Source organism: Sinohyriopsis cumingii, chromosome 12 (genome assembly GCF_028554795.1).
Source record: "Sinohyriopsis cumingii isolate HCF-2022 chromosome 12, ASM2855479v2, whole genome shotgun sequence".
Taxonomy (NCBI): Eukaryota; Metazoa; Mollusca; class Bivalvia; order Unionida; family Unionidae; genus Sinohyriopsis; species Sinohyriopsis cumingii.
Window position 1 is genome coordinate 75976659 of NC_142972.1, and position 27122 is coordinate 76003780.

Consider the following 27122-nt stretch of genomic DNA (forward strand, 5'->3'; position numbering starts at 1 on the left):
AATATTTCCCACCACCTAACCCCCATTATTACACACCGACAGCTGCGTTGTGTAACACGACTGAATATATTCCCTATATTGGTCACTGTCAAGTACTTACTGGTGTTCTGTAATGCATCGATAGGGACAGAAATTCATAATGCATCTATCATGACACATGATGATATTAGCAGTATGCAATACTTTTTAACAACCTTATTTATTCACAATTTAGGCATAACAAATATGGAACATAAGTTTTATCAGAGAATGTTGAATGTTTTATATTTGCAAACTCTGCAAATTGCAGGGTTGCTACATCTCGGTAGCAATATCGCAGAGGACATGACTGGTCTATATTTATGTACAATAAGTGGTTGACACTAAGAGTTTAGTCTCAGTCAAATGCAACTTTCCATACACCAAAGGTCAAGATTTCATTCACCAGGTTAAACTCTGCCACCTGGCATGGTAACATCTTCTTCTTAAGTGAATATTCCTTCTAAACAATGCAAATGTTAATAAAAAGTACATCATTCACTTGTTGCATGTGACTTTTCTAACATCAGCTAAAGACCTGCTGTTCACATAAAGAATTTAAAGAAAATATGTATTACCAAAGTACAGATAAGTCAACAATTCTATTAACTAGTTTGTCTAGGGTCCGATTATTTCTAAAATGCAGGCAGATATATTACACCAGATCAGTTATCATTTGTTTTGGACCAAATTGTGGAAGAATCAAAATGAAAAAACTGTATATTCATCACTATTCCGTAATTATTTTCCAAGTTTGCAATATATTTAACAGCATTACATTTTGATTTTTCTTCAAACAGTTGGACGTTCAGAGGTGATACAATATGTTGCTTCATCATGCTATCATGTCTATATAAAATACAATTCTGTACCAGTTATCACGTGCAAGCGGTTTCTGCACGATCGTCTTATATTCTTGAGTTTTGTACAGTACGTTTCAAATTGGCAGAATAAACAGTCTGCACACATTTTGAGTTTTGAATCCAAAGGAAGTTATAATCACGAGAAAATTGATTTTCAAACAATTTCAACATTTTCGTTTTGACATTGAGTAAATTAAAATGAGCTTTATTATATCCATAACAAAATTACACCTATATGTGTATTATTTCTTGTATAATCAGGTAGAATGATTGACCTTTAGTGACCTTTAGAAATTCCAGTCCTCTGTGCCATATTATTGGGGGTTTTGGTAGCAGGGTCACATTAAAGTTTTGTTTTACTTTTAATAATATAAAAACATATAAAAAATAGCTGATATTCTCACAAATAGGCAACTAAAACTATAAAAAGGGCAGAATTAATCAGGGTCTATGAATACATTTAGGCAAAAATTTACCATTTTATGTGAGCAAAGGAGTCACTTTCCAAAATATTTGAGGGATTTACTTAGAAAATAAAGGCAGGCTTTATACATTTGATACAGTACGCAGCTATAATATCCTGCAGTATATAATATAGTACCCTTAATAATAAGGAAAGCAATACAGTTATATCCAAATCAGTTACAAATGCTGCCATCCACTTTATACATACTAGTTTATGAAGTTGAAAAATTATAAAAATAAAACAATTTGGTAAGGACAAAGCATTTTTCCAAAGTCAAATGTTTTGGAAAAGTGGTTGGAACATTGATTTTCTGAACTGCATTGTAGTTTTGTCTTGTCAGCCGTATAATACAATACTAACAGTATAATCTAATAATTCAGCTTCAAAAATGCCCTTAAACGTGATCATGCAGTCATTATTGTAAGATCAATATTTCCGATTGTATTTATCAATGATAGACAGCAATATGATTTCAAAATGGGATAATACATACTTAGCAATGATCAATCATTTTCTGGTGTATGAGGTAAGAGCGTGTCAAAGGATTCATAACTGCGCCCAAATAGTCCTGCAAACACTTATATACTGCAAATTGTTTATTATTGTTATTCTTACATGATCAATTGCTATGTACATGAAATAGATTTCCAGTACATTCGAAAATGGAGTTTTAAACATGAACACAAGCTGTACTCAGACATAACATACAATTATGAAAATTTAGTACAATGACATCACATTAGATATTCTACATAAAAAGCTGGAATCATCATATACAATTATTATAATATAATAATGAAAATAATTTTGATTGAAAAGAGAAACTTACTCCATGCAATAGGCAGCAACCATTGTGCACGTGACCTTGTGACAAATACATAGATTACAGACACAGCAATCTCTATTCCATAGGCTAACATCAGGAAGAAAACAGCTAGGTAAAAATAGTGGAGAAGGGCTGTCACAGCAGTGCAAGCATTCTGAAAGATGTAAAAATGGCATATATATATATATATATATATATATATATATATATATATATATATATATATATATATATATATATATATATATATATATATATATATATGGTAAGACTCTGACATTATCACGCTATCTATTCTAAATATCGTGGTGACCAGCAAATATGTCTGGAAACGTAAATCACTTTAAAATTGACCTTGTTCCTTACAAATCAGTAGTTTGAAATGGAATGCTTTTTAATATTGACTTTGAATTGGACATGTCGTATTACACATGCTCAAGGATTATATACCACTTAATAACTTAATTCTTATGGAAGGGAGGAATGAGTTTCTATTTGTATTTTTGAGCTAAGGACCATATAAGAAGAGGCCCCAAAACACTAACCTCACTCAATTCATACCATCTGCTCAGCCTAGATTGACTACTTAATTTCTCAGGACATTTTTAAGAGCAGAGGTTTGTATTCTGTTGGTAGTTAAAATGCAAGTGTTTCTGGAGGAATGTATACTTTTTTTATACATTTTTGTAACTAAATGCTAACAATAGATATATACATTTAAAATAATAAGTCAGTAATCACACTGATTTACCAAATACCTTGAATAATGCACAATGTATGAGATGATATATAAAGAACAAATGTTCCAGGTTTGTTAATATTGCAAAACAAAAAACACATCAAACTCTTTTTAACACAACAATTCAGACTAGTTTCGAAATATTCAAGAATTTCAAAATTGGTCAAATTTAGTGAACAATTTTCTTCAAAAAATACATAAACTTAGAAATTGTTTAATAAAAATATTGCTTTTCTAAAAGTCTTTCTCATGAACATAATTAAATATAAGCAATGTTGATTTAAATGGATTTAATTAGAACAAATTATAAGTCAAATTATTTGTGACGTTCCATTCAATATAATAAATATATTGTACTATGGTTTTGTGAATATATATGTATCAGTCTATCCAATTTAGGTTGTGTTTTTCACTTTGCAACTCTGACTCACTAGCAGCGTGTCACCCCTTTATGTATATATGTAACCCGATAGAAATTGGTTCTTTGAGTCTTGAAACAGGGGGAGGAGAAAAGGGAAACTCCTAGTCTATATGTCTAATCAGCGAATGTATCGGTTGTTATATTGTTATATTCCAACACTGCTTGTTTGCTAAATGAAAGCTATTTCATTTACAAAACTGTAATACTTTACAGGTATTTTACAAACTTGCCTCATAAATATGATAATATTATATTATTCAATTAATAATTTTAATAGAATGTTCCTTGTTATATTGCCAACATATATTTTTGTTTAGTTTGCATACCAAATAATCATTTATTAATCCCTATAATGTATGTTTATGTTGCCTTTCATAACTTGGTATATTTAAACAGATATGCTTCTTGTATTATAAAATTAATTTTTCGTTGCTTCTAATGCTTTGTTCAGCAAGCAGGAAAACTCAGAATCACTGTCCAAACGTGTGATTTTATTAATTGCCCTCAACAGGTTATTCCATTTGTCTTACGTGAAATTGAAACTTAATTGCATCCACTGTTCAATGTGTATGCACTGTGGCAATATGAAATTACAGAAATTGAATCTTTTGACATATGCAAGTGCTATAAACAATGGTTTAACTCATTCATGATATTAAGGTTGTAAAATTACATATCAAATCTGATAGAAAATGCAACTAGACTGTTAACAAGCTATGCGACATGATCAAATTAATAATATGTATGTATGTTATTCACAATATAAGATCTTGATAATAATTACACAGCAATATCAGACCAAACACAATCCATAAGTATGACTTCAATAATTTTAACAAGCTCAATAAATCAGATACAAGATGATCTCAGTATCTGTGGTCCTCACTCATAATTAAATTCATCTGAGATGTTCATGATACAAGCTTACGTGCCAAGTTTAATCAAATTATGTTCAACTATGAGACTCAGTAGTGTTCACAAGCAAACCATTCCATGCAAAATCTCCTCATTAATATGTGTAAATAAAATCTGATTAAAATAAGATCTCCACTGTTATACACGATGATCTGAAAGTGACTGCTTAAGGGTCATGTTCTGGTAACCTATATTATTATCATAATCGCTAATTTTATCAACCAATCATATGAAATCTTACATATTCGCATTTGGATACTGAGCAATGTGGATGAAAAGAATGAATGTGTAGCGAACGATTTGATTCACTTTAAGATTTTTTAAGCTGCATTTCAATTCGCCAATTCAAAGGTCACCAGAACATGACCCGTAAGCGTTAATCGTCATATCTTCAAGTAGGACAGCGGAGATATAATTTTAATCAGATTGATGTAAATGTTGTTCAAAATCAGAGTCATCAGAGATCTTGATAATACAGTAAAACCTGTCTTAAGAAACCGCCTTTTCTGCTAACAAAAAGGAAGATGATCTCTCATAACAGGTTGGTAAATGTTCAACTGAGTTTACAATAAAATACTCATTAGTACCATACATATATTCTATTACTTTTTCTTGGCTGTTATTATTACACTCACTAATCTCAGAATAAATACACATCCATCCTAAAACATTCCCATGTATATTCATGAAGATGCTAACATATCCATGTCAACTGTAATAATAACTGAAGTATATTTCATACCACATTCTATTACGAATTTTATCCTATCTGTAAGTCAGTAAATTTTCAGGTCAGCAAGCTCAAATGTAGTTAAGGTACCTAATTCATTTTATATACTTTATGTGATATGAATTATGTACTTTTGCTACAGTTAATGACACTAAGCTGAACTGAAAATTAAATATAGGACAAAATTCACCATGTTGTGTGAAACTAATTATAGTTCTGACCAGTCTCCTTTGGTAAATATGGAATATATAAATATTAAATGAAACAACATAACTAACCCAATGTAAAATAAATAAAGTGAGTGGCACAATCCAAAGGCTTATTTTGACAGATGCATATACATACTACCTATGCAAACAATGGACATAGCCAATGCGATATAGATAATGAGAGCTTTGGCAGTGGTACATTCTGCTTAGTGTTTGGGTTTTAATAATTGCAACATAAATAAAGCAGCACCTAAAAGGAACCTTAAGATGAACTACATAATTAAAATGCTTGTAAATTATTGAGACACTGACATATCTCAGCCATGACTGAGTCATATTAAAGTCCAGAGACAAATGGTGAAACAGAGTACTAACTGCCCTACAAGTGAAAGGCAGATGAGATCTTTCATTCTCTCATCATGACATTATTGACATTGTGATGGCTTTTCACACTAACTAAAGAAAAAAAAAAGACCTCTCCAATATGTACATCCATGTTGTTTTCTTTAAAAGGAATTGTTCTTTCGTTCCAAAATGGGGACCATTGCATTACAATGACTTTTAGCTGACAATTACCTTTAGTTTAGAATTCATTGCATGCAATGCTACGCGTAGATTTAAGTAAATTGATTGTGGTTACAAATTATTATATCAAGGTCAGTGGTGTAAATTTCCCATTTTGTGATGTAGTCAAACATAATCATGTTGAAAAACATCACACAACATTATGACCCCTATGGTGTTCAGCAAATGCTTGCTCACAACAATGCATTTCTATAATAATGTTCAGCCTTACATAACAGATCTAACAATATTATTAAATAACAGGTGTTTGTTCAGAGCACATTTTATTAAAGTCGTATAATCTGATCAGATATATGGCTTCCAGTGGTAAGATTAGCCTAAGATGTATTACAAGGCAAATGAATTATCACATGCATGTCATAGAAGTATGAACTTTTAAGTAAATTATGCTTCTGAGAGAATACTTTCTGATCACATCAACTTAAGGATATAAGCCCGCTACTTCCCAAATCTGGCTCTACTGAAAAGAAGAACATTTGTGTCTTATTTTCGACATATCTCACATAAACAAATAGCAAAATCTCTTACCCACTATCTCCCCATGCCAAATGTGTATAGTGTTTAAACTGAGCGAGATACTAATGCGAATGTTCGAATAGGTTGGGTAATTTGGTGCCCCTGAGTAAAGAAAATAATTACACAACTCCAGCATAACCAGGACTGCCTTCTTGCAGAGTAGGTCTTCTAGAACTGAAAGGCATATCTTTCAAATGACGATTATTGTGAAATCCCTGTCCTCATTTGCTCTTGACCGTAAGTCAGGCAACGATCGGGCTCCCTAACCATAAGTAATATCATTTGTACATAATGTCACTTTAGATGATTTATTATCTTGAGCCAACAATGATTGCACCACTGACGTGAATGATCAAACTTTCTTCATAATACTGACCTTTTGATTGAGTGAACTGGAAAAGGGTGTCATTGAACCATCAAATTCATTTATAACGGGCACACATAAAGGCAGCCCTGCAGGATAAAATCTACTACCGCATTGAATAACCTGAGGAGTTGGAAGAACTCCTTGGCTGATATATCTGTCCTGCAGGAAACAACTTTATAAATTAGACAATCCGTATGATACGAACATCAGAGGGATGTACAATACTGTGATTGGTTATAACCCCCATACCCAGGTCAATCAAACACTGGGATGAATGCAGGGCAGTCTTTTTCTGTTATTACTAAGCAAATCTAAGAAGTTTAGTAAAGTTAATAACTAATTTACTTTTCTAAGTTACATAGTGAAAATTTAAGAGGAACTAAAAGTATTGTGAAATACATCCAAAATAATCCTACATGTTCTATGACATGTCAAAAGGCATAGAGTGCTTTGAATGAATTCCATTGTTGAATGTGTTAATGTACCAACAGTCTTAAATAGTTTGATTTACCATCAGTGAGTCAGAACTTTATTTCCAGAACAAACTAAGTTTATAAATAAGGCTATACTTTGAACTCGAATATCAGTAAACAACTTATTTATAACCTATTCATGACAAAAAATTATGTTCAGACACAACCCTATCCTCAATCTTGGACAAAAGTCAAGCACACAATATAAAATAAATTACAGAACAATTAAAAAATAACAACATATTGCTTGTGCTCATGTAAATAGACCTTGTGATGCTTTTGGAGGAGATTTTCCATATACGTTGTTTTTACCAGAGAAAAGGGTGATGATAAATGATACATCTTCATGAGGCAGGCATGTTAATCGCCACTAATTTTTATCCAATGCTTTGAGCTTGCTATGGTAGGCAGTGGAATGTATCTTGTATCACATTGTTCATAGTCTGCTTCCATTCCAGAATACACCATTCCCTGTGGCAATGATGTCACAATGCCAACATCTTGATATAAGTTAAGGTCAATATTTTGCGGATAAGCAGTGCATTAAAAAGAAGCTGGCCATACCAGATGATTTTGTAATACTAGTAAGGATGTCTGGTTTTTAGGAAGTATGACGGCACAGTTAGCGAGTTTGAGGAAGCCAGTCCGGTTGATGCTGATAACAGATATTATTAGGAAGGCGACCAGTTGGTACTGATTCCAGCCATAACATGGGCACGGCTGGACAGATGTATATACCACTAAATCCCCCTTCATAATTTGCTTGGGTAGCCTTGCTCCAGTGGAGACAGATGGATCTATAATTAAGTTCCCAGTATTTGTGATTTTATATCATCATCATCATCGTCATCATCATCAGTCTCATGACCAAGTGTGGTCGTTGAGGCACTGTGCTGCTGAACATCTGACCAGTTCCCTCCACTTTTCTCGATCATGTACCAATGCCTGTGTCTCCGCAAAACTATTCCTGGTCCATTCTGTGATGTTGTCAGTCCACTTTTTTCTCTGTCTACCTCTTTTTCTGCCACCATTTACGCTGCCCTGCAGGACTGTTGTGGATAAACTATTGGCTCTAGTGACATGGCCATACCATTTCAGCTTTCTCTTTTTGACAGTGGTGAGGAGGTCCTCATATTCCCCTACTTCGCGCCTGATGGTGTTACGCACTTCTTCATTTGTGATGTGGTCCATGTAAGAGATGCCAAGGATGGTTCTGTAGCATCTCATTTCAAGTGACTGGATTCTTCGTTGTAATTCTGCTGTCAGGATTCATGCCTCACATGAGTACAAAAAGACTGAGATGACCAGAGCTCGCAATAGTCTGATTTTAGTTTTCAGACAGATATTCTTGTCTCTCCAGATGGGTCTTAGCTTTGACATAGCTGCCATTGTTTGTGCTGCTCTTGACAAAATTTCTGCTCTTGATCCCTCTTCAGTGATTATGGAACCAAGATATTTGAACTGGCTTACTGTTTCCAGTTTATGTCCTCTGACTTTAATCTTGGCTGCGATTTGTTTGCCACTATTTGTCATCAGTTTTTTCTTCTCAGCGCTTATCTCCATGTCAAATCTGGAAGATGTTTCATCCAGGTTCTTCACTAAGGTGGCTAGCTCGTCTTCACTGCCTGCCAGTTCATCAATGTCGTCTGCAAAGCGGATGTTGGTGATGTTACGCCCTCCAATGCTGACTGTCCCACAGTGGTTTTCCAGGGCTTCGCTTATGATGCGCTCTAAGTAGATGTTGAAAAGCGTGGGTGACAGGAGACAGTCTTGACGCACACCCACTGTTGTCTGGAACCAGTCTCCCACAGCACCTTGGGCAATTACTGCACTGGTAGCCTTGATTGTATTGGTTAACTTTTGACCCATGTTATACTTCTTCATTGTGGCCCACATTGTCTCATGCCACACTCTGTCAAAGGCCTTTTTTGAAATCTATGAACACATGATAGATGTCTTGTTGGTGTTGCGAGTACTTTTCGCACAGAACCCTGAGATTTAATATTTGTTCTATTGTGCTTCTTCCACTCCGGAACCCGGCCTGTTCTTCAGCGATTATTTCTTCTGCTTTTGGTTTCAGTCTGTTCAAGATGATCTTCAGCATTACCTTACTAGCATGGCTGATCAAACTGATAGTCCTGTAATTTTGGCACAGCTGGAGATTGCCTTTTTTGGGAAGTGTTATAATCAGTGACTGGGTCCATTGTGTTGGCCATTCACCTGTCTGCCAGATCTTGTTGCAGATTTTTATTAGTAGTTCTTTCACTGATTCTCCCCCATTCTTGATAAGTTCAGCTGGGATGTTGTCTACTCTAGTTGCCTTCCCATTCTTCAGTGCTCTTATTGCTGACTCAATCTTCTTCGAGAATGGGCAAGTCATCATCATTTGAAGAGTTTGGAACTTCAAGCTCCTCTGGGTCTCCTGTGGACTGATGGTTATAGAGTTCTTTGCAATACTCAGTCCATCTTTCTGCAATGTCACTAACTTCTGTGAGGCATTTTCCACTTTTGTCTTGAATGGTACTGACTCTTGGTTGTTCTGTCTGGTGAGGTCTTTCACAATTTGGAATGCCTTTTTGCTGTAATTCATTATCAGACTGTTCTCCATTTCTGTGCACTTTTGTCCAATCCAATTTTCTTTTGCTTTGCTCAAGTTTTTTTCTGATATTCTTGTTTATTTCTCGGTACTTCAATGCCCCTGTTGTGTGTCTGGTGTTTTTTAGTTCTCTTCGGGCATCACACAACTTCAGAATCTCTTCTGTAACCCAGGGTTTTTTCTTCGGGCGATGGAGGCCAATGATGTCCTTGGCAGCTGCTGTCATGACTGTGTTGAAGGTGTCTGTCATCTCATTGACATCACCATCCATCACAAGGAGTGGAACAAATTTTCCTCCAATTGTGGCTTGGAATGACTTGCAGATGTTAGGGTCCTTCAGTTGTTCAAGGTTGAATTTGAGCCTGATGTTCTTTTGCTTGTTAATTTTCATCAGCCTCACTCAGAAGTTTATAATCACGAGGTCGTGATCACTCCCAACATCAACACTTGGGAATGACCTTGTTTCTCTATTGATGCCAGATCGGTAACGGTTCTGAACCAGTATGTAGTCGATCTGGTTGTGATGGGTTCCATTTGGTGAGTACAATTTCCAGCATCGTGAAGCTTTATGTTGTCTCAGGGTGTTGGCTAGTACCAAGTTGTTGTAGCTTGCGAACTTGAGCAGCCGTCTCCCTCTTTCATTGGTAAGCTCATTGCAAGAAGGTCCACAATGTACTTCCCAGTCTTTTAGAGCATCTTTGCCAACTTTGGCATTCCAGTCTCCTTGGACAATGAGGATATCTTTCCTACTGACCATGTTTAGAATACCCTGTAGTTTGTTGTAAAACTCCTCTATTTCTTCATCATCATGATCGGTAGTTGGAGCATATACTTGGATAATTGTGATGTTAAAGGGAGATGCTTTCAGACGAATGGAAATGCTTCTGCTAGCTATGGGGCAGCATTCAAGCACGGATCCCTTGATGGCTTTGTTTACAAGGAAGCCTGCTCCATTTATGGACTTGTCACACTCTCCACTATAGTATAATATATGCCCATCTTCGGTTTGGTGTTCTCCTATGGATTTCCATCTAACTTCACAGAGCCCCAGAATGTGCCATGTGTAGTGTTCCAGCTCATGTGTCAACTCTTGGAGTCTTCCAATTTGCGCCAGAGTTCTAATGTTCCAGGTGGCGATGGCAATGTTGTGTCTCGCTCTGATTGTATGCATAGTACCAGTAGCACACTTGTCACCTCCGTCCTGGTGAACAACGGCAGGCGCGGTCCTTGTTGACCCGGGCGACGACCGATCCGGTATTGTAAGCTCAGATTTGTCCAGCATTATGAATGTGTCTTGGGCAAAAGTCGTCTGACTTTTGATTTTATATAGCTATTAGCATATTAGGACAGAAAATCTATTATTAAAATCTCCTTAACTTTAGGAGATGAAGCTGTAAACCTGGCTAGATGGAGAGATCTATCACTTAATTTCCATAATTTTAAGTGCATGTAGCTGTATCATGGTATAACAGAAAGATCTATCAATGAGATATATGTAATTGCTGAAAAATGAAGTTATAGACTTGGTGACAAGGATCGATCTTATAGTATGGTTCCTTCGTTGAGATGGCTGGACTGGTTTTATGGATGGTTCAACCAACTGAATGATCATGGACTTGTACAGATGGCAAGACCTTAGTAAAGGATAGATCCTCTGGATCCATTGACATCACATTAGCCCAGACTTACACACCCGAAGGCCATACTCAGACATGTGGAAGGGACATACACCACCACTTGGACTGCCTACAAATAGGGGTAAGTTTTTAAAATTTGCATTGTCGTCACCTCTTTCCTTGCCTTGGTCGCCTTTTGCAAAACTGTAATCTATCCACTATTGAACCATACTGTGCACATGCTGCATGGTATTGACGAAGTGAACTTTATACACACAAGCCAGGACTCATGCATGTCTCCCTTAACCTTGATCTTGTTGAATTCATTACACCCCATCGACAGGTTTCAAAAAAAACGAGAAGATGAAACAAATCAAAGCAAAAATGCATACATTAATGATGCAGTGAGTTACAAAGTTTCAAAAATAACACCCAGTACTAACTGGGTGAGCACACAATAGGCAGTGTGCTCGAAAAATGAACATCAATATGCATCAATGATAGCGTGTTGAACCATGTGCATGATAAATTTGCCAAGTCCAATAAATGAAACAAAATTCATAAAATATATGCAATATTCAAACAATATTTACCAACTTATGAGGAATGAATAGGAATTCAAATGTATATAACATCCTGGAAGAGTAGTTCAAACTTGGTTTTTGATTAAAAGGAGGTGCCTCGTAGAATGCTGTTATATGTAAGTGAAGCTTTAAAACTAGCAACACCTGGTGGTGGCAAAGTCAGGCAATGGGAATGAGCTGTTGACCAGTTTTTTATCCAGGATAGAAATACGAATTCTCATCATTTGACAGGTTGTCTTCAGGAGGTAGCAGGCTTATTTCCCAGTGTTAATGTGATCACTCAATGTATGTCAAGGAGGAATCAGTACTAACATTATAAGATGTAGATATACCCATTATATGGTAATTCATTCACAGAAAATAGTACACAGTTTCAATAAAATAAAATATTAAATATTACTTGGCTCTGACTTAGAATTTTTTTTAGGAAGAATCAATGTAGTACTTCCCAAGGATAATATAATATTTAGGTTAAACATAAACTTTTTTTTAAAGAATTATAATGTAGCATCATTTGGGACCTCCAGTTCTGCTTGGATTTCTGGTGCAATATATATTCCTGTAAAAGAATCATTTTCGTAGGAAAATATATCTATTGCTGCTTGATCAGAGTCATTGTTTGCTGCATGTGCAAACATAATTTAGTAAAATATCAGCCAGGCTTACCTTGTTTTCTGTTTGATCTACACCAGCCAGGAATATGATGTACGAGATTAATAGGGCTAAACATAAATTCATCAAAAGACTGCTTCTATCAGACTTCACATATCTGCAGAGAAACATGAAAATACTGATCTTGATATAAATGCATTATTATTATTACAGTTAATCCACATAATGATGTCTCATCTGAGTGAACATTAGTTGTGCTTTAAGCTTCATCATCAGCGGTTCCCTCTTACTCGTTTTTTTTTTTAAAATGGAGATATACTATTTTTATAAGACTAAGCGGGGAAACATTATATAATGACTCAATAAATTAGGATGTGATTTACAGGGTGATCCACGCATTTTACACCAAAAATATCTAGGTCTTTTCCAGGTTTTTACACAAGGTGAATTTTAGTTTTCCGTCTTTCAAAGGACCATTTATGATCCTTTCTAATGGGTAAAAACATATTATGTTTATAAACATGAAATTTTAAAATCAATAACTTCTTTATATTGTGAGACTGTCCCAATACATCTGAAACAAACAAATCACCAAAATACCAGATTTATTGTGAGAAACAGGTATATCTATTGGAATTCACAGAAATTTGCAAGTAACTGATTGCCATTTATGGAACAACATTTCAGCTTGACTCTGCCTAAATGCACATGTTGGTATGGAGAAAGTCTTTTAGGCAAGGCTGGTTTCAAATTTTGACAAGAAAGCATTCAAAATTATATACCTTGGGATAAAAGGTCTGATTTGTAGAAACAAATTATACTTATGTCCTTTTGGTGACTTAACATCTACTTTCAATGTAATATGTCTATTGACTGTATATTTGATGCAGTCATTAATTCAGTCATTATCAAGGACACCCACCCAGATCATGATTATTTATGCATGTTTGCACTAAACCTATACAAAAAAATCACACAAAAAATAGTCAAGTCTGGCTATCAGTTCCGAAAATCTATAGGTGATGCAGCTAGGAGTTGTTTGATACAAAACACACAACCAGATTAAAGTACATCTCACTAACTGCCATTATAGAATCCTGTAAATCCTCTTTATGATTAACCATTGCCTGTTACACCCTTAATTTACTGAGGCAATTTCTGTATGCCGTCAGGGAATTAAGAGTTTTGGTTTTGTCATTAAATGATTCATATTTTATTTTGAAATAAATAAATGTCAGTCTTTGTATATGAGATGCAGTTAAGCATAGCAATGTTGTTTTAAGACAATTTACATTTTGTCTACAGATACATATATGCACTAAGCAGTTCTGGTAACAACAGATTAAATAAATGTCAGCAATGATCATTTCTTTTTTTGAAAGAGTCACTCATGGCAGTGTCAAAATGCATTATGTGCCAGAACATCATGATCAACCGTTATATTGTAAAGGTGGTCGCTGCCAACAATACACTTTCAAAATAAAATCGATCCATTCAAAATGATTGTGATTGTAAGTGATAGGTGGACATATATACTAGAAGATGCTAAATATGGGTTTCACAGTGAATATTGTGTTATATCTCCCAGGCAACTATTAATTTCAAAATAGATCATTTTCATTAACTTCGAAAGAGATAACTTAGAGATAATAGATCATTTTTATCTTTTGTCACATCTAGTGAATGATGTTATCTGTGAACCAATAACTACGTATGATGTACAACTTCATAGATCATAATTTTCAGATATGATTCAACAAGATGAATTTGCATCATACATAATTGTATTTATTAAAACGGCTTTCCATTGTTTCATGGTCTTATTATATCCAAGATTAGTTACAAGAATACAATAAATGACCGTGACTGTCCAAGAACTTGCAGTGCATAAATCAAAACGATTAACAAATAGGGTTTCCAGGACTGTTAGACATTCAAAGTCTTAATGTATAAATGGTTTATATTATATGGTAAAGATGATATTATCATTTGGACATAGAGGGAAGATTGCATATATAATTTGGACAAAGGGTAGCAAAGGTACATAACATTATTAGGTGCGTAATGAAACCTTGTCCTCTAGTAATCCAAAGTTAAACCTTCAATATAGTCAACATCCTACAAAAGTTAACTTTCATGACCAACCAGCTTATGAATTTCCATTTTCCTTTTTCATGATATTCACAAACATTCAACAGTAAAACTCCCTTCCTCCATAAAAAAACATAACTTTTTCATCCAACCTGGTGACTGCTCGCGGAAGGTTGTTAGACACCAAGCATGCTACTTTATGCTGTATAGTTCATTCATCCATGGCGGCCCCATGTGGCAAAGTGGTCTAAGCGCGCACCATTCCGGATCACTGCCATCTCACCTCTACCTCCATGGGTTAGAGTCTCAGGCTCGGCTAACATGGGTACGCGAGTAAGCTTGCTAGTAGCTTCTCGTGGGTCAATGGTTCTTCCCGGTGTTTTCCCTAGTTCTTCCTTCACCAGTTATTCAGTGGTTGTCATGTATAGCCTATCAACAACAACAACAACAATCATTCATCCGTTTGCTTATGTAACTACATATGAATCAAAGTCATAGAAACTAGAACTATTAATACTCACGTGAAGATCATAGTGATATGAAATACATACCTCCAAACAATGAAATGTGCAATCATAGTCACACAAAGACAGAATATCGATATTGCACATCCAATTAGCGATATGATGCTAAGAGGCACCTGGTCCTTATCAGGCTGTAAAAAGAAAAGTAATGATCAGCAGTAAAACATGTGGCCTGGATTTGGTCAATGCAGTAAAAAAAAGGATCTATAAACAAAAATTTGAAGGTGCTTACTGGTAAGCACGAATCTTATTTCCAACAGATTAATATTTACAGTAGATTACAATTTAGTCTGGTATGGATGTAAAATGCATTGACCCCTGAAAATTAGGTCATAATATAAGGTCAATTTATTATTCTTGTGATACACTCACACACTGATTTTCATGAGTGTAGCCGATACAAGATCCAAATTATTGCTGGTATAATGAGCTGAGATATGAAAATACAAATTACTCAGTGTGAAAATTAGGTTACAGTAACCTAATTTGGTATGGCTCAGCTATTCATCTTGAGGTCACTCAATATGCTAAGTTTCCTGAGTGTAGGTAAAAAAGGATGAGATTATAATAAATGGATAGTTGAAACACAAATGTTAGTCTAGTATGAAAATTAGCTCACACTGATTGATTTTGTATAGGTAGAGATTACTCACACTAAACTGCATTGAGTTTGTATATGATGAGATTACCCTCATCAATATGCATTGAGTTTGTATAGGTAGGGATTACTCATACTAACATGTATCCAAATTGAAATTTTCATAAGTCTTAGCCAAAAAGATACAAAGAGTTAGCTAAATATAAAAAAAAAAATTGCTAAAACAAGAATACATGGTCAAAATGTAGTGTTGGTATGTTAGAGTTTTTCATGCTTGAGAACATTATAATTGCTGGTTGTAACAGCATTTTCAACTCATTATTGGCAATATCAAGCTGAAGAATGAGAGCGAAGTGTCTTTCGTAAGGAGTGAGACATGCTGATCTGTGCTGCCCTGGGTGAGTAATGAACTTGCAAGCAATAGATAATCAGTCTGGCACTCTACCACCTAACCTTGTTAAGATGTACCCACATACCTTTTTTGTGAGTAAAGATAAAACATGATGAAAATATTGGTGATGAAAAGAATGAACTGCTCAAAATTCAAAGGCACTCAAGCTTGAAAAGTAGGTTAATGGACTTCCTTATCAGGCTGTCAAAGCAGACATCATGATCAGCAGTACAGTAGTGTGGCTGGACAGCCTCAAAATGAGGATGTTACAAACAGAGAGTAAATATAAACAAGTCAATAAAGCATGAATATATTGTCTAAATGGTGTAGTGATGGTATGCTGGAGTTTCTCTTGCTAGAAGGTGTTATCAAAATTGCTGTTTTTTATTGGCACTTTGTAACTCATTACTGGCTATATCTAGCTAAGGTAATGAGAGCAAAGTGCCTTTCCCATGGATACACCCACGCAGCTGACATGAGCTGGCCATAGTGAAAACTGAACCATCAACTCTTAGATTACAAATCTGATACTCTCCAGACTTAGGTATCATAGCTGCCCTTGTTAAGATTTATTCACATTATGAGTGCAGGTCAAAATGGGATTAAAGACATTGAACATGTAATGAACGAACTGCTCCAAATTGAAAAGTCACTCAAGCTTGAAAAGTAGGTCAAACAGACTTAGCTTTAATACAGTTAGGTTACTTTCTTTGAGATGTAATTACACATCAATTTTCACGAGTGTCAGCACAATAGTATCTAAGATATTGCTGTGCAATAAATAAACAGCTGAGAAAACAAAGGCCCTCAAATTTGGTCTACTGAATCATCTAGGTTTGCTATGGCTGTCAGTTATTCTTCCTGAAACGCATGCACACTTGAAATAGTGTGAGATATTGAAGAGATAAAGAAACAAGGCAAGCTTATCATGAGCCTAACATTGTGCACTTATTGTTACAATTATATCATATGTTTATTCTATTTCATATCAATAAATGTCTGACAATCAAAACAAGGCCAAGTTTACAGCTTGGAGAAAATTCCATTTTCCTAGACTGGCCACTGCCTGTAGATTATTGATATTTATATCTGAGAAACATGTCTTAAAGAAACATACTTACATTGGGACTCAACTGATTCTTAAAAGCAAACTAATTGGTAATGATACCATGTATTACAGCGCTGTTGTTGTTTTTCTTGTGGGCTTAATGCCATTTTCCAACACATGATAGGTTATACATTGTTGCAGGTATATCTGGTGGAAGAAGAAGCTAGGAAAACGGCAGTAAGAACCAGTGACCCACAGGAAGCTAGTGGCAAGTTTTCTGACATACCATTGCTGGCTGAGCCAAGACTCAAACCAATGAAGACAGAGGTGAAATCTCAGTGACATGTAAAAGCAACAGCCTAAGACCATTCACCCACCCAGGGCCCCCCGTATTGCAGTGAATTGGAAACAAACTTTACATTGGATGATGTGGGTGATATCAAATCAATACTGATGATCCATATTTTCTGATGAATGCAATGATGATGTATCACAAGAAACACTAAATCTGATTGTAATATACACTGCACTAACAACATTCCAAAGAATGTTATGATTTTAAATGTAATCCATTTACCCTAATCTTCCACTGCATTATGACATATATGGGTTAGGAGTTTTCAAAGCTGGTGCACATTTTCTAATGATAACTGTGGTAAAAGACAAATTGGATATCTAAATTTCAATGTTAATTATGTTTGCTCAATTATTCAACAACATTATGCTAAATCAAAGCAATGGTAATATAAACATAGGATGGATAATCTGCAATCTGAATTTCCTCAACTTACCGTTTTTCCAGGACTCATTAGAATAGCAAAGTTTGTAAGATGAGCACATTCACACACAGTAGAGTAATCGCTAGTTGACACAAGCTTACAGCCATCACTTGACCATGCCCCATTCCCATGTCCACTGAAAGGAAAATTACAATCATTTATTACAATTAAATTGACACACGGTGCAGTTCGTTTATTATTAATGCACCAAAGACACTAAAATATGGATGCAACAGACAGTGAGTCAAAATAGAAGCAACAATTATTTGTACTAACATATAAATTCAGGTGATAAATATTTAGTAAACAAGCTATTACATATCAAAGCTATAGTGAGACACATATTATTTACAAAAGTGAGCATCATCTATGTACTGAAATGAAGTATGGCAAGACTTATTTAAAATTGTCAAATAATAGTGCTTTAAAAAGTAAATAAACACGTTAAGATTAAGTTTCATGGTGAAAGTTTTCCATCAACCCATTGCGTCACACAATAAATCAACCAATAAAAAATAGAACGTTTAATTGGTCATGTCAGTGAAGACAACCAATGCTCAAACAGTTAGTCATTTATACTACAGTTGGCCATGCTATTGAAGGTGGACAATGCTAACCAAATAAATTCAAAGATCACCGAAGATGGCCATAGCTCAACCAAACAAATAAAAAGGTCATTTAAGTGAAGGTAGCCAATGTTCAACCAAATCAGTTAATTGGTCATTTCACTGAGAGCAACCAATGCTCAACATAATTAACTGAAACAACTCTGGGGGATCTTGAATTAGCAAACTACAACCCTGAGCGATTTTCACTCATGCATTAATACTTAGATAAATGCATCATGAACATTTAATCAAAAGGAGAGTATATTTTAAGAGGGCATAACTCAAAAACAGCTGGTTATCCTCAGATCAAAATGCAAAACAGACATTGTATATATACATTAAAGATGACTTCTGGGAACAGAAAGCAATTCTAATCGCCTTTTCAGCTGACAGTCAGAATCCTGATTAACAGTATAATACTGATTAAAAGTTGATATGGTTTGGCAAAAATAATTCCTTTTTTCTATTATTTCACTGACTGTGTTTAATGTCCATGAATGAATTTTTAAAATAATCCGAAGCAGTTAACTAAGTGTTGGCCTATACTTACTCTGCATTAAACTTCCAAAATCTGCATTCTGGTTTTGAATAATTTGCCTGGAATAAAAAGTCATGTTGATTTACCTACTATACTCTACAGATTGTTATTGTTTCATGAAATTAAACTGTCCCTTGTTTTTTCACAAATTGATTTTATCTGGGACAAAATTAAATGAATCTATATAAACATCTTTCTCATTCCTGCTAGTCTAGATACGTTTTGTTTTGACCTTTAGTTGTTGAATTTTATTATCATCAATATAATTCCCACAATTTACCAAAGAAAGATTTGTTCCTAAAATATACAAATCCCACCCCTAATCCTTGACTAAATTCAACTCTGGATTTGGCCACATAATGCTGAAAAAATGGGAGCTAAGTGATTTTTCGAAGGAGAGTGGAGGTTATGTGGCTGAATGGTCTTAGGTGCTCACCTTTACAGATCACTGACATCTCACCTCTGTGGGTTTGATTCTCAGGATTGGACAACATGGATTTATGAGAAAGTCTGCCATATAAGTTTCATGTGGGTTGGTGGTTTTCCAGGCGTTTACCTGGGTTCTCCATCTGCAAGATCACATGCCTTTGAAATTCTATCACTGTAGTAAACAAAATGGCAGAATATATATGGGGAAAAATCATGTGCATACATATTTATTTATATAAGAAAAGGTTAGAAACATAGCCTCTGGATGGGTAGGGATGTAATATAAAAATTCATAAATTGTTTCTGATGCCATTCTGAATATTTGTATCAATCATTGTGGCTAACCATCTCTTTGTCAATGCATTCAAACTTTAGAGAAGGTATGATTTGTACAAATATTTGGAAGGACATAAAAAATAACAAAATTTTATATTGTTCCCCTACCCAAACAGACTAATTTTCCAACTTTGCCTATGTATTTATAGGATATTTTTTCCATGTCTTATCTTCTGCCAATTGCTTACTGTACTGACAGAATTTCAAAGCCCTGTGAACAAATATACTGGCCACCATAATTAGACTACATATGCTGAAATATGTCATTAAAACCACAAAATCACTAACTACAAACTTTTATGAATTTCAGACCTAGGGAGCTGACCTTGGTGGCTTGCGTGGGCACTGCACCAGGAAATAAGAATTGCATTGCAAGTCCAACGCACTACAAACTGAGCTACTAAAATATCTGTCAAGGTACTGCTCCACTAATCCAACTACTTTGTTCTTAATCTCACTGATCCAGTAATTCAAATACTGTTTTCATAATCTCACTGATCCAATAATCCAAATGATTTGTTCTTGATCTCACTGATCCAATAATCTATTTTTTTTCTTAATTTTCTGATCCAGTAATCTAAATGCATTGTTCGTAATTTCACTGCTCCAATAATCGAAATGCTTTTTTCTTAATCTCACTGATCCACCAATCCAAATGCTTTTTTCTTAGTCTTATGATATTTATAATGCTACTTTCATGTTATTTATATTGCTAAATGAAACCTCTTCACTAGATGTTAGGTTATATAGCAGAAATGAAATGCAATGGTGTCAAATCTACTTTTAGTATCAGCAACCTTCAACTTTCAACTACAGACTCAAACATATACTTTAAAAACCTATTTCCATTCTTTAAAGAGAAACATTGTTATCTAATTTTCACTGACATTTGTCAACCAGAAGTTCATTTATTTTACAAACAAACGAAATTGTCATATCTAATTTTCTTAAAAGTGGCCCTGATCTCTCAGCTTACTGAACACTACTAAAATAATATATGTTTTTAACAGATAAAACATGAATTGTTACTTTCAATGAATTTTTACATTCAATGAAACCTGTTGCTTAGAGCCTATGTTAATGTAAGGAAAGGAAAGGAAATGGCCAAGTCTATATTTATAAACAGTATCCTTGACACTGGGCTACTGAAACCAAAATCTACAGAACTTTTTTGCATTTAAGTTAAACACAAGTGGCAAATTTAAATAAATCCTATCCCCAATAACTTAGTTTAACATATGGGAAAGACACAAAATGGCTAAATCTTTACTATCTGTTCATATGGAAAGGAAATATAATGGCCAAATCTGAGTTACGTTACCTCACAACAGGAAAGGATATGATGAAATCTTTATTTCTTTACCACATGGAAAGGAAATTATATGTCAAAATCTGTATTACTTTACCACATGGAAAAGAGATAAAATGGCCAAATCTTTATTACTTTACCATGCTGAAAGTAAATGGTAAAACCTTTATATTTTAGTAACATATGCCAGAACTTCAAGTTAATGACCTGAAAATAATAGGATTTATTGTTGTCAAAGAAACAAAATCACAAAACGTCAGTGAATATATTTCCACTAGGACCTAGATTACTGTGTGGAATAAAGACTGATAGATACAAGGTTACTGACCTTTACAAATAGCAGAAAATAATACTACCACCCTACACCCACATTTGTTGGAAGGTTATACAATTAAAGACAAATATTCATGCAGTGTCAAATTGTAGTTCACTTACTGAAAAATGTTTAAATGTCAGTTTAAGGGGAGGAGACAGCGAAGCAGGTGAGGGGTCAAGTTGCAGGGACAGCACTGCTGAATTTATACCCAGGTCATCTCTGTTTGTGATGGACCTAATAAGAAAAATAAATTCAGGTTTTAAACCCTATGACCTTACTCATTTTGAAAGACATATCTATTTTGTAAGCTTATGGCAATAATTAAACGCAGCATTTCAACTAACTGTTGCTTTTAAAGACTAGATATAATTAATTTAGAATAAATTATCCAATTAATAGAATCCTATTAAAAGTGCTAATTATTTGATGAATTTATTCTGATAAACAAAATTACATACAGACTGCAAAGTCTTTTTACATTTCATTAAATTTTAATCATATGACTTTATGGATGTAATTAGTTGCAAATATTTGCAAGCCTTGAATAATTTCTTGGGTTTCATATTTTTAAATATTTTCCATGCCATAAATCACCCAGTAAATCTATACAAGATATACAATACCCTAATCAAAATTATTGATATACCATATATAATCACCTGTGAGTCAAATCAGATCTAGACCTACTATTGCATAATGTACTGTCAGAACTGGTTCTATGCAGTTTATCTGGCAAAATCTGTAGAACAAACAATACATAATCTGATATATTAGCACTATATGTGAGAGCAGATCAAGGTCTATGTTTTCTTCAGTTAGAGGTGACTTAAAGGTGAGTGCAAACAATACATATCATATACAATTGTGTGCTTTGTATTCGTTCTGCAAGTTAAACAATTCTTGCCTGATGTTTGTATTATTACTTACCCATTATGGATCACATTCTTCCTCATTATTTCCGAAACATTGTTGAAGTATGCACCGGAATAAGATTTAAAATTCCCTAATTAAAGAAACAAGAAGTTAAAGAGGAAGCCATTTTAAAAAATGTGTTACATATAATATGGCATCTCATCTGTAATCATTGCAATTAGAAAACAGCTCCTGAACTGGAGCGGTTTTCTGGACACAAATTTTTAATATTGAATAATAGTAATTGAGTTTACCCAAATTTCAGTTGAAAACATCAGTTGATAAATGAGGTATCATCAAACTGACAAGCATGCATGTATAAAGGCCAGTTGTGCATCTCAAACATATTTTATGACATAAAAACAGAAAGAAACTAAACCTTAAAATATTCAGCTGTGACCATGATCTGACAATCCTAAAACATGTCAGTAAAGCAGTTATTACATTTTAATGATTTAGACCAATTTTCTGTAAGGTGCAATGAAAGACGATATACTAATATTGTCAATTTGAAAAACAGGCACATGAAAAGTTTTAAAGTCAGATCTGATACAGCAAATGAAACATTATATACAACAAAGAAAAGTTCATAAATTGCACATTTGTGTTAATCTTCTCCAACTCAATTTCAAAAATTGCAGTTCCATCTGAGATCAGGAGCTACCTGCTAGAACTCCCAACCGAAGGAGTCTCAATATTTGTTTTTGTTATTCATGTGGTGGTATCAATCATCTCTCATGATGTTAGCAACTACAAAAAAAACAAATGGGCACAACACTATGCTGAATAATTTAACTCCTGCCTTTCATGATATTTGCCAAGGAGAGCCAAATATCTTAATTGTGGGGGGTGTTTTTGTTGTTTTTCTTATAAACATTTGTACCAACTTTAGAAACTTTAAAAGAGATGATTATCCTCTTCACTTTACATTCTTGTTTGCAGGATGGCATTTCCAGACTATGCATGAGCTTGATTTTGCAGGCAGTTTATATGAACATACCGAGTGTACAGTTTTTAGAATATACTTGGAATTTTGATCTAAAACCTTGGACATCTGACGTTTTTCCATGGGTTTCCTAGAAAAACCTGTGAAACCTCAGACAATGCTGATATTTTGTCCAAGGTTTTATATGCAAACCTCAGACATTACCTTGAATATTAAAACAAAATATGACATACCTTGGACATGGCTTTGGACATGAGAACTTAGTTTATTTTTGGCTCGGAAAACGTCGGAAATAAAAACAGTTACAGTTTATTAAAATAAATAAAGTTTGTCATTACCAAAACAATTAACAAGTCTAGGATTTGAATAAAAAATTGACTTAATTAATGTAGATTGATTGATATGGATTTTACAGTGAACCATCTTAGTTCAGGCATCATGGTGCCGAACAGGATCATAACTTCTGGTTTCACGTCTTATGTACATGGAGATAAAGAACCAAAACCTATATACATGCTAGAATCTCCCCCACCTCTGTTAGAACAAATTCTTAGCATTCGTGCACTTTTAATCACTTCATACAATCATCTTAGTGTAACACTGTGGTCCCAATTATATTGCCCTGTAACCATACAGGACAAATGTAAACACATATTTTCTAACAACTAATTCTAAAGTAAAGTCTTCAATGTTTAAAGGATCACATGCAATTTGAAATTTCTATTTGTGTGTTAGTTACAGGAATAATAATGTAAAGTACCAGTTTAGAAGGATCATAAACTATTAGTGTAAAAATGTTTTCTGATAAATTGTATGACACTGTTTATTTGTCACATTAGTTACAAGAATAATAATTATAAATAAACAGATGAGTCTGAAAAAATTACATGGATGATTGGCGTGGCACTATTCTTAATTATCGTTTTTAATATGACAGATAATAATAGCACAGTGACATGGAAGTTTAATCCCTTTCAAAATGATTTGGGAAGAATACACCAAACACTTCATTATGTTTCCTGACAACAAAAAGGGGGTCGGACTCTGCTTGTACAACACTGATTCCATCTCTAAAACACATATAATCCATTTGGAGTTTTAAAAATATTAAACTTTACAAAGAAAGTTGAATTTTGATGTTTAAATAACATGAAAAATAACATCCAAAGTTATTGAAGATATAGATTTGAACAATGTCTTCACTATGAGTTTAAACAGGTGTAAGATTCTTTTACTTGTAATTACTTCATATACAATTCAAGTATTCATGAAATGTAGACAAACAAGGTACTGTAAAAGACATTTTCCAAATAAAAAGGCAACATTTGTAATCCTCATGTAAGATTTGTAAAGCCACATCAATCCTTTCAGTGATCAAGTAAAAATATATATCAATAGTTAAATTGTAGCTAAATTGTAAGTGGTAAATGATCAAGTTAAAAACACAAGCTTGTGTTAGTGTACTTGTAGTTGATAAAGATTTTAATTTGTACACCTAAATTCTTACACCTAAATACAAACTGTTCCCTCTATATTTCCCGTGGACACAAATAGTTTGCCAACTGCAAATACATGGCAAGTTTTTCTCTGGACGAGGTATATCTGAACTTCAATAGCTTCTTCTCCAATTTATTTATTTTCTTCAAATGCATTTGTAAATTAATTCTGCTTCTTGACCTTGTTTGTCTTAAAAATACTGACAATGTCAGTGCTTTGTTAAAGCCTCTTTCGTATATATGTTTATAAGGCCACCCAACCCAACTTGTATTTCCTATTGCATTTGTTTTAATTCATCAATCTCCATAACGTGTTTGCGTTATGTATATGATAATCCTACTACTGGAAATGTTCATAGCCACCTAAGTATTGTTCAGAGGAGACAGGCACTCGAAGATTACATAGTTGGAGATTTGCTGTCTGCAAGGTTGCCGAGTTTTGGGATTACAGAAGGAATTATTGGAAGGACTGAAGGTAAGTTTGTTTCGATTTTTATTATATTACATTAAATTTGAAAAAGATAAGAACATTTATTGGCTCTAGTTTCATAGGCTGACTGTACAATTCATCAATTTTTCAGTCAGTTATGTCTGTTTTGGATGGGAATGGGGCTGTTTGGCAAACTATAAATAGTGAATGATATCATTTACCCACTATGCATTGCAACACCAACAGTATTGTTTTTGGACACTAACATATAGGCCTACAGCATTCATTAAATCTTATTGTTCTTTTCATCTTTATCTCATTGATAGCTTGTGTGATTTGTAAAAGAGGGATTTAAATTTTTTTTAATCAGAAAACAATGGTATGGAAATTGGACTGAGTGTTCCTGCGTCTATGCATTGTTTAGTCCTTATATATGATATATGATAATAATCATAATAATACTCATGATAATAATACTCTCTTATTATTGTTGTTGTTTTTCTAATTTTTTCTTTGTAAGATTCAGTTATAAGTCTTTGGAAGTGAATTACAAGAATATAGTACACTTTAACTATAAAAATTATTTAACTATGTCCATTTTCAATAGAGCAAAGCAGACTAATTTGTTAATATTATTTGAATTTAGAAGAAAACAATTAATGGATTTAAGTATTATTATTATTAAACATGAAAAAGAAGTCCCGTTTAAAATCGTATATAGAACAATAAAACTCAAAACTATTTAATGACACAAAAATGGATCTTATAATAACTGTGTACAGCATTATCATAGTGCATTAAATCAGAAGAATAGGTTTATGAATAGTGTTAAAGACATGTAAGAACAGAACAGGACATCCATGCATATAGTGTTAGGAAATTTACAAATCAATCAATCAGATTAATTGCTGATTCAGTATATTCATAAAATGCTATATTACTTTATCCATTTTCTTTAAGTACAGTATATTTTAATTTATATAACTGTACTGGCCTGGCATATCATCATGTGTTTATCCGAACTTGCTGCTGCATTCTACTTTGAATTAAGAGGTAGTGATTCATGACATCACATGATGGCCACTGTGTAACAATTGTATTGACTTTGCAAACCCTGATAATATATGCCCTTCATTTTGGGTGTAAATTTGTGCACCATATCAAAATGATTCATCGTCATGAGTGTCATATGTTGATGATATTAAACAGTACTTAAATTAGATTTCTTTTGTTTGTCTAATTGAAAAGGAAATATGGATTCTATCATACAAATCTCATGCTCTATTTTACCTGCTGTGTACGAATTTGCAAAAATGCAAGAATCACTGATCTCTTAACTTTATAAAGGATGTCAGGTTGCATTATTCAAATGATTACTTTTTTGTTTTTAAAGGACAACATGCCAAACACATTTCTTTTCAACAATAAACGTGGATATATGTATTTTTTCCATAGTAATCAATTCCCATCACTGGTAAATGGCATGAAATGTATTGCATATTTTTTAAACGTTTGCACTTATTTTAAATTTAGGGTTGAAACTAGTAAAGATACAAATCCACAATCATCAAAACAACCAAAAACATGTAATACAATATCAACAAAATAGACCACCAAGATGGCAACACCAAAACAGACTAAGACAGTAATGCCAAAAAGTCAAAGGTAATATAAAAATGCAGCAATTTTAAATTTGCTAAAACTTTCTAAGCAACAAGCATTATGTTGTATCTTTTAAGAGTTGATTACAGTATCCTGGAACGCTGTATGATCGCGGTACTTAATGTTATCGGTGCAGATTAAAATCAATCTGTTATTGCTGTATTGTTACACAT

The 27122-nt window shown here is 34.0% G+C and overlaps 2 protein-coding genes across 2 annotated transcripts in view; both read right to left on the bottom strand.

Moving 5' to 3' along the window:
* Nucleotides 1-18097, bottom strand: part of LOC149786779 (adhesion G protein-coupled receptor B1-like) — a 59742-nt gene extending 41645 nt beyond the window's left edge. The window contains exons 1-4 of the mRNA XM_089977287.1: nucleotides 17980-18097; nucleotides 15179-15282; nucleotides 12591-12693; nucleotides 2177-2327 (exon numbers count right to left, since the gene is read on the bottom strand). Coding sequence (XP_089833413.1) covers nucleotides 2177-2327; nucleotides 12591-12693; nucleotides 15179-15282; nucleotides 17980-17997 — 376 coding nt within the window. The 5' untranslated portion in view covers nucleotides 17998-18097. The remainder of the gene's footprint in view (nucleotides 1-2176; nucleotides 2328-12590; nucleotides 12694-15178; nucleotides 15283-17979) is intronic.
* A 1024-nt stretch (nucleotides 18098-19121) lies between these two features.
* Nucleotides 19122-27122, bottom strand: part of LOC149786780 (uncharacterized) — a 32904-nt gene continuing 24903 nt past the window's right edge. The window contains exons 7-9 of the mRNA XM_089975977.1: nucleotides 22431-22506; nucleotides 21623-21737; nucleotides 19122-19172 (exon numbers count right to left, since the gene is read on the bottom strand). Coding sequence (XP_089832103.1) covers nucleotides 19122-19172; nucleotides 21623-21737; nucleotides 22431-22506 — 242 coding nt within the window. The remainder of the gene's footprint in view (nucleotides 19173-21622; nucleotides 21738-22430; nucleotides 22507-27122) is intronic.